We start from the raw sequence: 15,722 nt of genomic DNA, 5'->3' as shown, positions 1-15,722 counted from the left end.
TGGTACATTTGAGATTCTGTGTACGCTTCCCAAGAGACTGAAGTCTGTTTTGCCCATTCCCGTGGGGCTCCTGGAGGTAAGCCCTGCTGGCCATCAAAACCAGGTGTCCTACGGTCTCTTCCTCCCAATGCCAGAACATCAGGCTGGGGAGCTGACCTGGGGCCCAAAACTCACTCCTGTAGGAGGGCCTCTACAACTTGATAATTCTTCAGTTTGTGGGTTTCACACCTGGGGGATATGGAGCCTGGTTATATTGTGAGCATGCCCCTCCTGCTGTCCGGCTGCGGTCCTCTCTTTATGTTTTCAGTTGAAGAAGATCTTTTTTGCTAGGGTCCAGTCTTTTTTCTTAGATGGTTGTTTAGCAGTTGGTTGTTATTTTTTTGTAGTTGCAAGGACAGGCGATCTCGTGGTCCTACTACTCTGTCATCTTGCCTGGGAAAACCTCTCCTATATTTCTTTTAGGAGTTAATACAGGTTTATGTTTTACACTTAAGTCTATGATGCATTTTGAGTTTATTTTTGTGAAGGTTTTAAGGTCTGTGTCTAGATTCATTTTTTCACATGTGGATGTCCAGTTGTTCCAGTACAATTTGTTGAAAAGACTATTTTTGCTCCATTGTATTGCCTTGACTCCTTTGTCAAAGATCAAGGTGGAGGGGATAGCTCAGTGGTGGAGTGTATGCTTAGCCTGCAGTAGGTCCTGGGTTCAATCCCAGGACCTCCATCAAAATAAAATAAATAAAACTAATTACCTCCCCCCACCAAAACCCCCCAAACCAAAAAACAAACACATATTTGTCAAAGATCAGTTGACTGTATATATGTGGGTCTATTTATAGGCTCTCTGTCTGTCTCATTGATCTTTGTGTGTATTTCACCAGGATTACACTGTTTTGATTATTGTAACTTTATAGTAAGTCTTGAGTTTGAGTAGTATCAGTACTCCCATCTTTGTTATTCTTAAGTATTGAGTTGGTTATTCTGAGTCTTTTGCTTCTTCATAAAAGCTTTAGAATCAATTTGTCCGTGTTACAAAATAAGTTATTGGGACTTTGATTGGGACTACTTGATTGCATAGATCAAGCCGGAAGTACTAGTATTTTGACAATATTGAGTTGTCCTATCCATGAGCATAGAATCTGTCTCCATTTATTTAGTTCTTTTATTTATCAGTTTTGTAGTTTATCTCATATAGATCTTGTACATATTTTGTTATATTTATTTCTAAATATCTATGTTGGGTGCTGATGTAAATGGTATTTTTAATTTCAAATTTCACTTGATCATTACTGGTTTATAGGAAGGTAATTGGCTTTTGTATATTAATCTTGTCTCCTGCAGCCTTACTATAATTGCTTATTATTAGTTCCAGGAATAGGGTTTTTTTAATTTGATTTTTTTTGTTTTTGTTCTTGTTTTTTTGATCTTTCCACAGATGGATAGGCTAGTTACCTGGAAACAAAGACAGTTTTATGTCTTTCTTCCCAATCTGCAAGCTTTTGTTTCCTTTGTTTGTGTTACTGCATTAGTTACTAGGATTTCCAGTATGGTATTGAACAGCAGTGGTGAAGGAGGACATCCTTGCCTTATTCCTGATCTTAGTTTAGGGAAAGCTACTAGCCATTAAGTATGATGTCAGCTGTAGATTTTTTGTAAATGTTGTTTTTCAAGCTGAGGAAGTTACTCTCTATTTCTAGTTTACTGAGAATGTTTTATCATGAATGAGTGTTGGAGCTTATCAGATGCTTTTCTCAGCATGTATTGATACGACCATGTATTGATACGACCATGTGGTTTTTCTTCTTTAGCCTATTGAGATGATAGATTACATTAATGGCTTTTTGAATGTTACGTATCTTCTGTACCTTGGATAAACCCCATCTGGTTGTAGTTTGTAGTTCTTTTTATACATTGTGTTGGATTTGATTAGCTAATACTTTGTAGAAGATTTTTGCATTTATGACTATGAGAGATAGTGGTCTTTGTTGTTTTCTCTTGTAATGTCTTTGTCGGGATTTGATATTAGGATAATGCTGGCCTCATATAGTGAGTTACGACGTAGTCCCTTTAGTATTGTCTTGTGAAAAAAATTGTAGAGGATTTCTTCGTGTGTGAATTTTGGCAGATTGTGTTTTTAAAAGGAATTGGACCATTTCCAATCTAGGTTATCAAATTTGTGGGCATAGAGTTGTTTATACTGTCCCTTTATTAAACTTTTAATGTCCGTGGCATCTGTAGTTATGTCCCCTTTTTCATTTCTAATAATAGTAATTTGTGTTTTCTTTTTTTCCTTAGGCTGGCTAGATGCTTATTGATTTTATTGATTTTTTTTTCCCAAAGAACTGGCTTTTGATTTTGTTTTTTTCTCCATTGATTTTTCTGTTTTCAATTTCTATGATTTCTTCTGTAGTTTTTAGTATGTCTCTTCTGCTTATGTTAAATTAAATTTGCTCCTGTTTTTCTATTTTCCTAAGATGGAAGCACAGATTATGGATTTTTTTTTTGCCTTTTAGTGTGCCTTGTAATTTTTTGTTGATGATAGACATAATATATTGGATAAAGGAAAATAGGCTTTGAGTAATGTAGTGGTAAGGTGTTGGGGGAAGGGAAGCATTGTTTTTTTTACATTTTGTAAAATATTTTGAGTTACAGTCATTTTATGATGTTGTATCAAATTCCAGTGTAGAGCAAACTTTTCAGTTATACATGAACATATATATATTCATTGTCACTTTTTTTTTTCACTGTGAGTTACCATAAGATCTTGTATATATTTCCCTGTGCTATACAGTATAATCTTGTTTATCTATTCTACATTTTGAAATCCCAGTCTGTCCCTTCCTACCCCCCCCGCCCCCTTGGTAACCACAAGTTTGTATTCTATGTTTATGAGTCTATTTCTGATTTGTATTTATGTTTTGGTTTTTTTTTAGATTCCACATATGAGTGATCTCATATGGTATTTTTCTTTCTCTTTCTGGCTTACTTCACTTAGAATGACATTCTCCAGGAATATTCATGTTGCTGCAAATGGCGTTATGTTGCCAATTTTTATGGCTGAATAGTATTCCACTGTGTAAATATACCACGTCTTCTTTATCCAGTCATCTGTTGATGGACATTTAGGCTGCTTCCATGTCTTGGCTATTGTAAATAGTGCTGCTATGAACATTGGGGTGCAGGTGTCATTTTGAAGTAGGGTTCCTTCTGGATATATGCCCAGGAGTGGGATTCCTAGGTCATAAGTCTATTCCTAGTCTTTTGAGGAATCTCCATACTGTTTCCACAGTGGCTGCACCAAACTGCATTCTCACCAGCAGTGTAGGAGGGTTCCGGGAAGGGAAGCATTTTATAGTCCTGTGATTAGGTTTCAGTCTTTCGGTCAGCCTTTGTCCCCTGTACTGTACCTGTTGCTGTCCCCATGTTTGCATACATATACACATATACATGCATACACAGATATATATATATACACGCACACATAAGTATCTGTACATATATGCTTTTATGTCTCTTTTATCCATGCATATACTAAACAACATTCATTCACAGTGACACCTTCAATCCTTTTAATCCTACACCATAAGATTTATCCTAGAACCCCTTTCTGATAATGAGAAACCTGTCATAGTTACTATTTTGATGTCTGAACTCTACTGACCTTAATATTTAATGGCTACCTTTATTAAAGTACTGAATTATCAGGCACTATGCTAAGTGCTTTACTTTTGTTATCTAATTTGATTGTAACAACCCTGTAAAAGCTTTGCAGAAGGAAAAATGGATGCTAAAGGAGATTATATAATCTCCCTGTACAACTACTGAATGACAGAACTGGGATTAGAATTTTGGTCTGTGACTCTTGTCTGTGCTCTTAACCATTATGCTATTTTTAGGCAATGCTGCAGTAAGCATTTTCTTCAGGGTTAACTCCTGAAGGAGTCATGGACTGCTGCTTTATACAGTATGCATATATAAAATTTTGATAAGCCCTGATATATTACCTTCCAAAAAGTTGTATGAGTCTGAACCTACCAACTTGGAGAGTGCTGACTTACTGGCCTACTCCCTATTACAGAATATTGTCTATTATTTTAGCTTTAGTTATTTAGTGTTTTTTTTTCCTTAATCAATTTAAGGAAACCCTATCCCCTTCCAGTTTCTTCATATGGAAGCCTATTTAGTTGTATCTGTTCTCTTCTCAAAATTGTTTTATGGTTTTCTCTTAATCTTTGAAAACTATCCAAATGTTTCAACACATTCAAGAAGACTATTTATGATACAGCCTCTACTTATCACTCTATCCCCTATGCTCTTTCCGCACTTGATCCTCAGTCTGGTCTAGCACGCCTCACCTACTTCAGTTCTCTAACCACATGCTTTCTCTTGGTTCTGAGTCTTTGTATATATTGTTCCTTCTGCCTGGACACTTTTTCATTCTCTATTCAGTCACCTTTCTTTTTAGCCAAATTTTGCTTATTTTTACTCATTTATTTTTAATTGAAGTACAGTCAGTTACAATGTGTCAATTTCTGGTATACAGCACAATGTCCCAGTCATGCATATACATACATATACTCATTTTCATATTCTTTCTCATTAAAGGTTATTACAAGATATTGAACATATTTCCCTGTGCTATACAGAGGAAACTTTTTTTTTAAATCTAATTTTATATACAGTGGCTAACATTAGTAAATCTCAAATTCCCAAATTTATCCCTTCTCACCCTCTTTCCGTGGTAACCATAGATTGTTTACTATGTCTAGGAGTCTGTTTCTGTTTTGTACGTGAGTTCATTAGTATCCTCTTTCTTTTTTTTTTTTTTTTTTTATTCCACATATAAGTGATATCATATGGTATGTTTCTTTCTCTTTCTGGCTTACTTCACTTAGAATGACAATCTCTAGGACCATCCATGTTGCTGCAAATGTCATTATTTTACTCTCTTTTATTGCTGAGTAGTATTCCATTGTATAAATATACCACACCTTCTTTATCCAGTTATCTGTCAGTGGACTTTTAGGTTGCTTCCATGTCTTGGCTATTGTGTATAGTGCTACTATGAACATTGGGTGCATGTATCTTTTTAAATTAGAGTTCCCTCCAGATATATACCCAGAAGTGGGATTGCTGGATCATATGGTAAGTCTATTTTTAGTTTTTTGAGTAATTTCCATACTATTTTCCATAATGGCTGTACCAAACTACATTCCCATCAACAGTGTAGGAGGGCTTCCTTTTCTCCACACCCTCTCCAGCATTTATTGTTCATAGACTTTTAAATGATGGCTATTCTGACTGGTATGAGGTGATAAATCATTGTAGTTTTGATTTGCATTTCTCTGATGATTAGTGATATTGGGCATTTTTTCATGTCTGTTGTCTTCATTGGAGAGTTGCTTGTTTAGGTGTTCTGCCCATTTTTGAATTGGGTTTTTTTTTTTTTTTTCCTTCATAAGTTGTATGAGCTGTTTATATATTCTGGAAATTAAGCCCTTGTCAGTCTCACCTTTTGCAAATATTTTCTCCCATTCCATAGGTTTGTTTTACTTATGGTTTCCCTTGCTGTGCAGAAGCTTGTAAGTTTAATTAGGTCCTATTTGTTTATTCTTGCTTTTATTTCTATTGCCTGGGTAGATTGCCCTACGAGAACATTGCCAAGGTTTATGTCAGAGAATGTTTTGCCTATGTTTTCTTCTAGGAGGTTTATCGTATCTTGTCTTATATTGAAGTCTTTAAGCCATTTTGGCTTTATTTTTGTGTATGATGTCAGGGAGTGTTCCAACTTCATTGATTTACATGTAGCTGCCCAGGTTTCCCAACACCACTTGCCGAAGAGACTATCTTTTCTCTGTTGTGTATTCTTGACAAGATTAATTGACTATATAGGTGTGTGGTTTATTTCTGGGCTCTGTTCTGTTCCATTGAGTCACATGTCTGTTTTTATGCCAGTACCTGCTGTTTTGATTACTGTGACTCTGTAATATTGTTTGAAGTCTGGGAGGGTTATTCCTCCCACTTCGTTCTTTTTCTTCAGTATTGCTTTGGCAATTCTGGGTCAGTTTTGCTTATTTTAGTTCACAGTTTAGATTCACTTCATTTGGGAAACCTGTGATGCCTTTTCTATGTGGTTTATTAAATTGAAGTTTTACAAGTGTCTTATTTCAAAATATGACTTTTATGTGCAGAAAAAAATGGTGGTTAAATAAGGTTTCTTTGGAGAATATATTAAAAATCAAAGGAAACCTTACTGGACATCAACTGTATCTATGAAAACTGCCAAGTAAATGAAAAAGCAAAAGAAAACCAGCTTTCAAAATCTTATAATTGTTTATGGAAAACTACAATGTAGTTTAATTGTGTTTTTTCCATAAAGTACCTGCCAGCCTGTCTGGACTTGACCCAAAGGACATTGTGGCAGTGCTGAATGAGGAGGGAGGCTACCATCAGATCGGACCAGCAGAGTATTGTACTGACTTCTTCATTTTGTCAGTGACCATAGCATTCGCCACCCAGTTGGAGCAGGTTAGTCTTTCCCTCAGATTGGTGATTCATAAAGAACTTTTGAAAACATTTATTTTATTATTATTCTTTAATAGTTTAAAAATTTTATTGAACTATAGTTGATTTGCAATGTTGTTTTAGATTTTAGTTGTTAGTTTTAGATGTGCAAAGTGATTCAGTTATACATACGCATATATATGTATTCTTTTTCACATTCTTTTCCATTATACGTTATTATAAGATACTGAATGTAGTTTCCTGTACTATACAGTAGGTCCTTGTTGTTTATCTGTTTTTTTAATAGTAATTGTATACGGTAATCCCAAACTCCTTATTTATTCCTCCTCACACCTTTCTGCTTTGGTGAACATAGTTAACTGTTTTCTGTGTCTGTGAGTCTATTTCCAGCTTGTAAATAAGTTCATTTGTGTCTTATTTATTTTTTTGGCTCCACATATAAGTGATATCATTTGATATGTCTTTTTATGTCACTTCGTATAATCATCTCTAGGTCCATCCATGTTGATGCAAGTGGCATTATTTCATTCTTTTTTATGGCCAAGTAGTATTCCATTGTGTGTGTGTGCGAACACGCACACACCACATCTTCTTTATTCAGTCATCTGTCGACAGACATTTATGTTGTTTCCATGTCTTGGCTGTTGTATGTAGTGCTGGTATGAACACTGCATGTATCTTTTCGAGTTGCAGTTTTCTCTGGATAAATGCCCAGGAGTGGGATTGCTGAATCATATGATAACTTTATTTTTAGTTTTTTAAGGAACCTCCGTACTGTCCTCCATAGTGGCTGCACCGTTTTACATTCCCACCAACAGTGTGGGAGGCTCCCTTTTTCTCCACATCCTTTCCAGCATTTATTAGTTATAGACTTTGTAGTGATGGCCATTCTGATTGGTGTGAAGTGATACCTTGTAGTTTTGATTTACATTTCTCTAATAATTAGTGATATTGAGCACCTTTTCATGTGCCTGTTGGCATCTCAGTGTCTTTGGAGAAATATCCATTTAGGCCTTCTGCCCATTTTTTGAATGGAGTTTTTGTTGTTGTTGGTTGTAGTTGTTGATACTAAGCTGTATGAGCTGTTTGTATATTTTGGAAATAAGCTCACGTCAGTCTCATCATTTGCAGATACTTTTTTCCATTCCGTAGGTTGTCTTAATTATTTTCATGGTTTCCTTTTCTGTGCACAAACTTTTAAGTTTAATTAGGTCCCCTTTGTTTATTTTTGCTTTTATTTCCATTACTCTAGGAACTGGTTTGAAAAAAATATTGCTGTGATTTATGTCAGAGAGTGTTCTGCCTATGTCTTCCTCTGGGAGTTTTAGAGTATCTAGTCTTAGATTTAGGCCTTTAATCCATTTTGAGTTTATTTTTGTATATGATGTTAGAGAATGTTCTAATTTCATTCTTTTTACATGTAGCTGTCCAGTTTTCCCAGCACCACTTATTGAAGGGACTGTCTCTTTTCTCCATTGTATATTCTTGCCTCCTTTGTCATAGATTAACTGACCATAACTGTGTGGGATTTCTGGGCTCTCTATCCTGTTCCGTTGATCTACGTGTCTGTTTTGGTTCTAGTGCTATAGAAAACATTTTACTTTTAAAATCTGTTTTTTCATTATTAAAAAGACTTGCAAGTGAACTTAAAAAATATGAAGAAAACATTTTTCTAAATTATCGGAAAGCAGTTTTGCTTTAGGAAAAGAATAAGTTGGGATGATTTTGATAGTAGGAGGAGAAATTAAATCTCTCAGAACTTAGAAGAAAGACTATAGGTAAACAGTTTGGCATTGTACTGTGTGACATTATAAGGGCTGGTATGAAAGGATTTTTTTCCAAGTATTAAATAATTTACTTTCCGGAAAAATATACTATGCTGGGAACATTGTCTCAGTCTTTCAGGTCTCAATAGCTTTCAGGTCTGGGATTGGATTTTTTCTTATTTACAAACTAACAAATTAGCCTGATACTGTTTTTCTTGGATGCTGGCAGAAGACAGAAGATTCTTGGGTCAGAGACAAAGGAGTGTATCACTCAGCACAGCAAGCAACAGAAATAGCATATTTCTTTTAGTGCCTCTTACTCCAGGTTCTGTGGCGGTGATATAGGGGGCCTAGTTGGTTGCTCCACACTCACTGGGTGTGTGTCACAGCTGAGGAATATACCACTTTTATTGTAAGCAGTCCTGGTCTTTGTCTGGGAAGACACATTACCTTATTTCTCAGGGTTTCAAGCTGCATAAACAACCCTGGGAGGTGGCCTGGGTAAGAGTGGTCAGTTTTAGTGTGCTCAGCAGAAATATGCAGGGATGCTCGGGGCCTATGGCCGATTGCCTCTTTCCAGCAATGGCTCAGTACAAAAGTAGCTGCTGATTCATTGTCCTTTTCAGGATCACATCGAGTTTTTCTGACAGTATGTTGATCTATAGCACCTGACAAATTAGTGTTTTTAAAAAAAAGAGAATATGGCTTATGACTATAAAATTTTTATCCAACTATTCACATTCTTAGAGGTATAAATTTGCCAGATAATCCATATTTGTAAGTGAAATATGAGTTAGTGACCACACTAAATCTTAGATTTATCAGGTAAAGACTTTTCTGAGGAAATATGTTTAACTTTGTCACACTGAATTTCATGCCCACTACAAAAAGTACTTTTTATATGTGTATTCTTTGAGCTTTTAGTCTTTCTCCCTCAGTGTGATACTCTGATTTCCTCATTGACATTTTGTATGTCCTTTTGTGTTTCTCCATCCATTTCCTTATTTTTCTTCTTCTCTTCATAAAGCTCTACTTGTGGATTGCCCCAGATTTTAGTAATGCACACTGGTTGGGGGGAAAGCTAGATTGACCACATCAGAACGCACATTAGATAATGAGTCTACTGTATTTTTACTATGCTAGTAAATACGTGCAAAGTCTTTAAAACTGCTGTTTTATTTTTAAAAATATTTCTTCAACTCCCCCAGAAGGTATGACTGTTAATATTTATCAATCACTTATGCTATGTTTTGTGAAAGAGACATTTTGCTAATATTGCATTGAGTCCTACCACAACTTTAGGGGATGATTATTTTCATTTTCAGGATGAGGAAACCAAGTCTTCAGAAGGTTTTATAACTAATGGCCTAGTTATTTCTGGCCACATGGTCACCTTCCACATTCTATTGTTTCCATAGTTTGCTCTCTTGTCTCTGAAGGGGTTTTAGAGTAAGATGAATTTGAGTTGTAATCTCATTCTTACTACTTACTAGTTTCTTTATCTCAGGCAACTTACTTAACCTTTCTTAGGCTTGAATTTTCTTGGTTGTATGATGGTGATACTACCAGCTCTGCAGGTGTGCATGAAGGATGAGACAGCACTAACGTGTTTAGCATATAGTTTGTATGTGTGAAGCTATATTTATATGGTGAAAGCTTGTTGTGGGTAATTCACCTATCAAATCCACGAGTAAAATGCAGTTCTTGGTAATACAAAGTAACTTATTAGGACAAATCACTCAGTTTAGTTAAAAAAAAAAAAAACACAGATTGATGTTTTGTAAGCTATTTGCTATCTCTAATGAAAATGCAGCTAAATAGGTTCCTCAAAAGACTAAACAGAATTACCATAGAACCCAGCAATTTCACTCCGGGTGTATATCAGAAGAATTGAAAACAAGGTATTCAAATAAAAACTTGTACACTAATTGTCATAGCGGTTCTATTCATAGTATCACAGAAATAACCCAGATGTCCATCTGTGGATGAATAGATGAACATCATGTATATACATACAGTGGAATACTATTCAACCATAAAAGAAATGAAGTACTGATACATGCTACAACAAGTACGAATGGTGAAAACATGCTGAGTGCTGTAAGCCAGACACAAAAGCCACGTATCGTATGATTCCATTTGTATGAAATATCCAAAATAGGCAAATCCATAGAGACGAAGAGCAGATTTGTAGTTTCCAGGGGTAGGAGAAGTTGCTGGGAAAGCAGAATGGGAGTGACTGCCTTATGGTTCTGGTGTTTCTGTTTGGGCTGATGAAAAAGTTTTGAAACTAGAGGCTGGTGATGGTTGTATAGCATTGTGAATATACTTAACATTACTGAAGTGTACAATTTTTTAAACACCTTTATTGTGGTATGGTTCCTGTACAGTAAACTACACATATTTCAGATGTACAATTTGATGAATGTTGATAGATGTATATACCCATGAAACCACCACAATCAAGATAGCTAACATTTCCATCACTCCCCAAGAGGTGCAAATTTCAAATTCCCAGTTTAGCCCTTCCCACCCCCTTTACCCCCCTGGTAACCATAAGTTTGCTCTCTATGTCTTTGTCTCTTTCTGTTTTGTGTATAAGTTGATTTGTGTCCTTTTTTAAGATTCCATGTATAAGTAATATAATATGGCATTTTTCTTTCTCTTTCTGACTTAACTTCACTTAGAATGACAGTCTCTAGGTCCATCCATGTTGCTGCAAATGGCATTATTTTATTCTTTTTTATGGCTGAGTAGTATTCCACTGTGTGTGTGTGCGTGTGTGTGTATACATACACACAGACATAAATATACACACACGTATACATACCACATCTTTATCCATCTGTCAGTGGGCATTTGGGTTGTTTCCATGTCTTGGCTGTTGTAAATAGTGCTGCTGTGAACATTGAGGTACATGTGTCTTTTCGAATTATATTTTCCTCAAGTAAAATGCAGATATATACCCAGTAGTGGGATTGCTGAATCGTATGGTAAGTCTATTTTTAGTTTTTGAGGAATCTCCATGCTGTACTCTATAGTGGCTGCACCAATTTACATTTCCATCAGCAGTTCTTTTTCTTCACACCCTTTCCAGCATTTACCCTGGGTAGACTTTTTTTTTTCCTTCAAATATTGAATCTTTATTTTCATAGAAAGGGTGACATAGCAATAGGAGGGTTAACCATGGTTGTATATCTTGCTGAATTTCCCAAGGCATACTATTATTTAATATGGAATAGTTACATGACTGTCCTATTTCCTCTTCTCTGTAGTGATTGCCTGCAGTGTATGTAGACAACCTAAATCCCCAGCTAATTCAAACCACTCTTTTTATCCACTTAAAAGTTAGTTCATCACTTCATAAAACCTATTTATCAAACCTCCCAATAAATAGACTGGTTTGAAGATCAGTTCTTGTCATGTTCTCTCCCTGCCATCTGTTTTAGGTATTAGAAGTTAAGAAATGCCTAAAAGCAATAGTCTGAAAGAGGCTAAGAGCAGAGAGCCTAAACTGTCAGAAAACAAAATAATATCCTTGGGCTACAAGGGCTTGTCTAACCAAGTGATAACAGGAATGATGATTAAAATCAATGGTGAATTTACAAATCTCGAAACTAAAATGCATGTTAGGCTTTGGTTACCATTGTTATAGAACAATTGATGGAAGTTTGTGAAGAGGCCATGCACATAGACTAGTTCAGTTTGGCCTATTTATGCTGAGCACCTAGTATGCTGCTACTGTCTGGAGAATGGGAGTAAGACCTGTTCTTTACCCTATCGGAGTTCTCAGTCTTGGAGGGAAGATATTGTTACCAACCAAACTTGGGTTTCCTTATTCATGCACAGTAAAGCCAATTTACTGTCACCGGATTGTGGTGAAGGAAAGTGCAGTGTTTATTGCAAGGCCAAGCAAGGAATATGGGCGGCTAATGCTCAAAAGGCCTGAACTCCCTGATGGCTTTCAGTGAAAGGCTTTTAAAGACAAGGTGAGGAATAGTATTGTGGGGTGCATGATCAGCTTGGACAGTCTTCTGATTGGTTGGTGGTGAGGTAATTGGGTATTAACATCATCAACCTTGTGGTTTCAACTGGTCTAGAGTCCATGTGTTGTGGTCAGCATGCAGTCAGCTTCTTCCACTTGGTGGGGGTTTCAGTATCTGCAAAAGAACTCAAGAAAATAGCGCAGGATATTAACTGTAGGCCTTGAGGAGGAACTAAAGGTCCTTGACTTTGTCTTTTTTTTTTTAGATTCCACATGTAAGTGATATCATATGGTATTTGTATTTCTCTTTTTGGGTTACTTCACTTAGAATGACATTCTCCAAGTCCATCCATGCATGTTGCTGCAAATAGCATTATTTTATTATTTTTTTGTATGGCTGAGTAGTATTCCATTATATAAATACACTACAATCTTTATCCACCCATCCATTGTTGGACATGTAGGTTGTTTCCATGTCTCGGCTATTGTAAATAGTGCTGCTGTGAACATTGGGGTGCATGCATCTTTTTGAATTAGAGTTCCCTCTGGATATATGCCCAGGATTGTGATTGCTGGATCATATGGTAAGTCTATTTTTAGTCTTCTTTCCATAATGGCTGCACCAAACTACATTTCCACCAGCAGTGTAGGAGGGTTCCCTTTTCTCCACACCTTCTCCAGCGTTTATCATTCATGGACTTTTGAATGATGGCTATTTTGACTGGTGTGAGGTGATATCTCACAGTAGTTTTGATTTGCGTTTCTCTAACAATTAGTGATGTTGAGCATCTTTTTATGTGCTTGTTGCCCATCTGGATGTGTTCTTTGGAGAAATGTCTATTTAAGTCTTCTGCCCATTTTTGGATTGAGTTGCTTTTTTTTTAGTATTAAGCTATGTAAGCTTGTTTGTATATTTGGAAATTAGTCTCTTGTCAGTCCCATTATTTGCAAATATTTTCTCCCATTCCATAGGTTGTCTTTTCATTTTGTTCATGGTATCCTTACCTATGTAAAAGCTTTTAAGTTTAATTAGGTCCCATTTGTTTATTTTTGTTTTTATTTCCATTACTCTAGGAGCTGGATAAAAAAAAATATTGCTGTGATTTATGTCAAAGAATGTTCTGCCTATGTTCTTCTGTAGGAGTTTTATTGTACCTGGTTTGACATCTAGGTCTTTAATTCATTTTGAATTTATTTTTGTATATGGTGTTAGAGAATGTTCTAATTTCAGTCTTTTATAGGTAGCTGTCCAGTTCTCCCAGTACCACTTGTTGAAGAGACAGTCTTTTCTCTATTACATATTTTTGCTTCTTGTTGTAGATTAGTTAATTGACCATAAATATGTGGATTTATTTCTGGACTTTCTATCCTGTTCCATTGATCTGTGTGTCTGTTTTTGTGCCAGTACCATACTATTTTGATTACTATAACTTGATTACTGAAGTCAGCGAGTGTGATTCCACCAGCTCCATTCTTTTTCAAGATTGTTTGAGCTATTCAGGGTCTTTTGTGTTTCCATTCAAATTTGAACATTTTTTGTTCCCGCTCTGTGAAAATGTCGTTGGTAATTTGATAGGGACTGCACTGAATCTGTATATTGCCTTGGGTAGTATGGCCATTTTAACAATATTAATTCTTCCAACCCAAGAACAGGGTTTATTTTTCTATCTGTTTATGTCATCTTCAATTTCTTTCATCAGTGTTCTTACAGTTTTTGGAGTACAGGTCCTTTGTCTCCTTGAGTAGGTTCATTCCTAGTGTTTTTTTTTTTTTTTTTTTTTTGGTGCGATGGTAAATGGTATTGTTTCCTTAATTTTTCTCCTATTTTGTTGTCCATGTATAGAAATGCAACTGATTTCTGTATATTAATGTTGTATCCTGAACCTTTACCAAATTCTTTGGTGAGCTCTAGTAGTCTTCTGTCCACTTCTTTAGGGTTTTCTACGTATAGTGTCATGTCATCCACGAACAGTGACTGTTTTACTCCTCCATTTCCCAGTTGAATTCTCTTCTTTTTTTTTCTGATTGCTATGGCTAAAACTTCCAAAACTATGTTGAATAAACGTGGCGAGACTAGGCATCCTTGTCTTGTTCCTTATCTTAGAGTAAATGCTTTCAGCTTTTCACCATTAGGTATGATGTTAGGGTTTGTCATATATGGCCTTTATTATGTTGAGGCATGTTCCATCTATACCCACTTTCTGGAAACTTTTTATCATAAATGAATGTTGAATTTTATCAAAAGTCATTTCTGCATCTATTGAGATGATCATATGCATTTTATTCTTCAGTAGTTAATGTGGTGTATCACATTGATTTGCGGATATTGAAAAATCCTTGCATCCCTGGGATAAATCCTTGATCATGGTGTATGATACTTTTATGCATTATTGGAGTCAATTTGCTAGTATTTTGTTGATATTAATAAGTGATACTGGCCAGTAATTTTCTTTTCTTTTCTTTTCTTTTCTTTTCTTTTCTTTCTTTTTTTTTTTTGGTGATATCTTTGTGGTTTTAGCACTAGGGTGATGGTGGCCTAATAGAATGAGTTCAGAAGTGTTCCTTTGCAAATTTTCAGAATAGTTTCAGAAGGATAGGTGTTAACTCTTCTCTAAATGTTTGGTAGAATTCGCCTGTGAAGCCATCTGGTCCTGGACTTTTGTTGTTGGGAGTTTTTAAATTACTGATTCAATTTCAGTACTGGTAATTGGTCTATTCATATTTTCTATTTCTTTCTGATTCAGTCTTAGCAGATTGTACCTTTCTAAGAAATCTTCCATCTCTTCTAGGTTGTCCTTTTTGTTGGTGTACAGTTGTTCATAGTAACCTCTTAGGATCTCTTCTATTTCTGTGGTGTCTGTTGTGACTTGTCCTTTTTCATTTCTGAGTTTGTTAACTTGGACCCTCTCCCTTTTTTTCTTGATGAGTCCACTTAGAGGTTTATCATTTTGTTATCTTTTCAAAGAACCAGCTTTTTGTTTCATTGATGTTTTCTATTCTTTTTTTTTTTTTTTAAGTCTCTATTTCATTTATTTCTGCTCTAATCTTTATGATTTCTTCTACTAACTTTGGGTTTTTTTCTTCTTTCTCTAGCTACTTTAGGTGTAAGATTAGGTTGTTTATTTGAGGTTTTTCTTGTTTCCTGAGGTAGGCTTGTATCTCTGTAGACTTCCCTCTGAGAAATGCTTTTGCTGCATCCCAGAGGTTTTATATCATTGTGTTTTCATTTTGATTTGTCTCAAAGTATTTTTTCATTTTCCCTTTGATTTTTTCAGTGATCCATTTTTTTAAAAATCATTTTTTGTGGAAGTATAGTTACAATGTGTCAGTTTCTGGTGTACAGCACAATGTCCCAGTCATGCATGTACATACATATATTCATTTTCATATTCTTTTTCATCAAAGGTTATTATAAGATATTGAATATAGTTCCCTGTGCTATACAG

At 35.6% G+C, this 15,722-nt stretch overlaps 1 protein-coding gene across 6 annotated transcripts in view; it reads left to right on the top strand.

The window, feature by feature from the left end:
• CEP120 (centrosomal protein 120) overlaps window positions 1-15,722 on the top strand; it is an 83,019-nt gene that overhangs the window by 15,076 nt on the left and 52,221 nt on the right. For 5 of the 6 annotated variants that reach the window (XM_032476593.1, XM_032476594.1, XM_032476592.1 and 2 more), the window contains exon 6: window positions 6,380-6,528. The exons of the other annotated variant lie outside the window; for it this stretch is intronic. In XM_032476593.1, coding sequence (XP_032332484.1) covers window positions 6,380-6,528 — 149 coding nt within the window. The remainder of the gene's footprint in view (window positions 1-6,379; window positions 6,529-15,722) is intronic. 6 annotated transcript variants of the gene reach the window in all.

The sequence above is a fragment of the Camelus ferus genome, chromosome 3, assembly GCF_009834535.1.
Source record: "Camelus ferus isolate YT-003-E chromosome 3, BCGSAC_Cfer_1.0, whole genome shotgun sequence".
In the NCBI taxonomy this organism is placed as follows: Eukaryota; Metazoa; Chordata; class Mammalia; order Artiodactyla; family Camelidae; genus Camelus; species Camelus ferus.
Note: the sequence above shows the minus strand (reverse complement) of the source record. Positions and strands in the feature narration are given on the sequence as shown.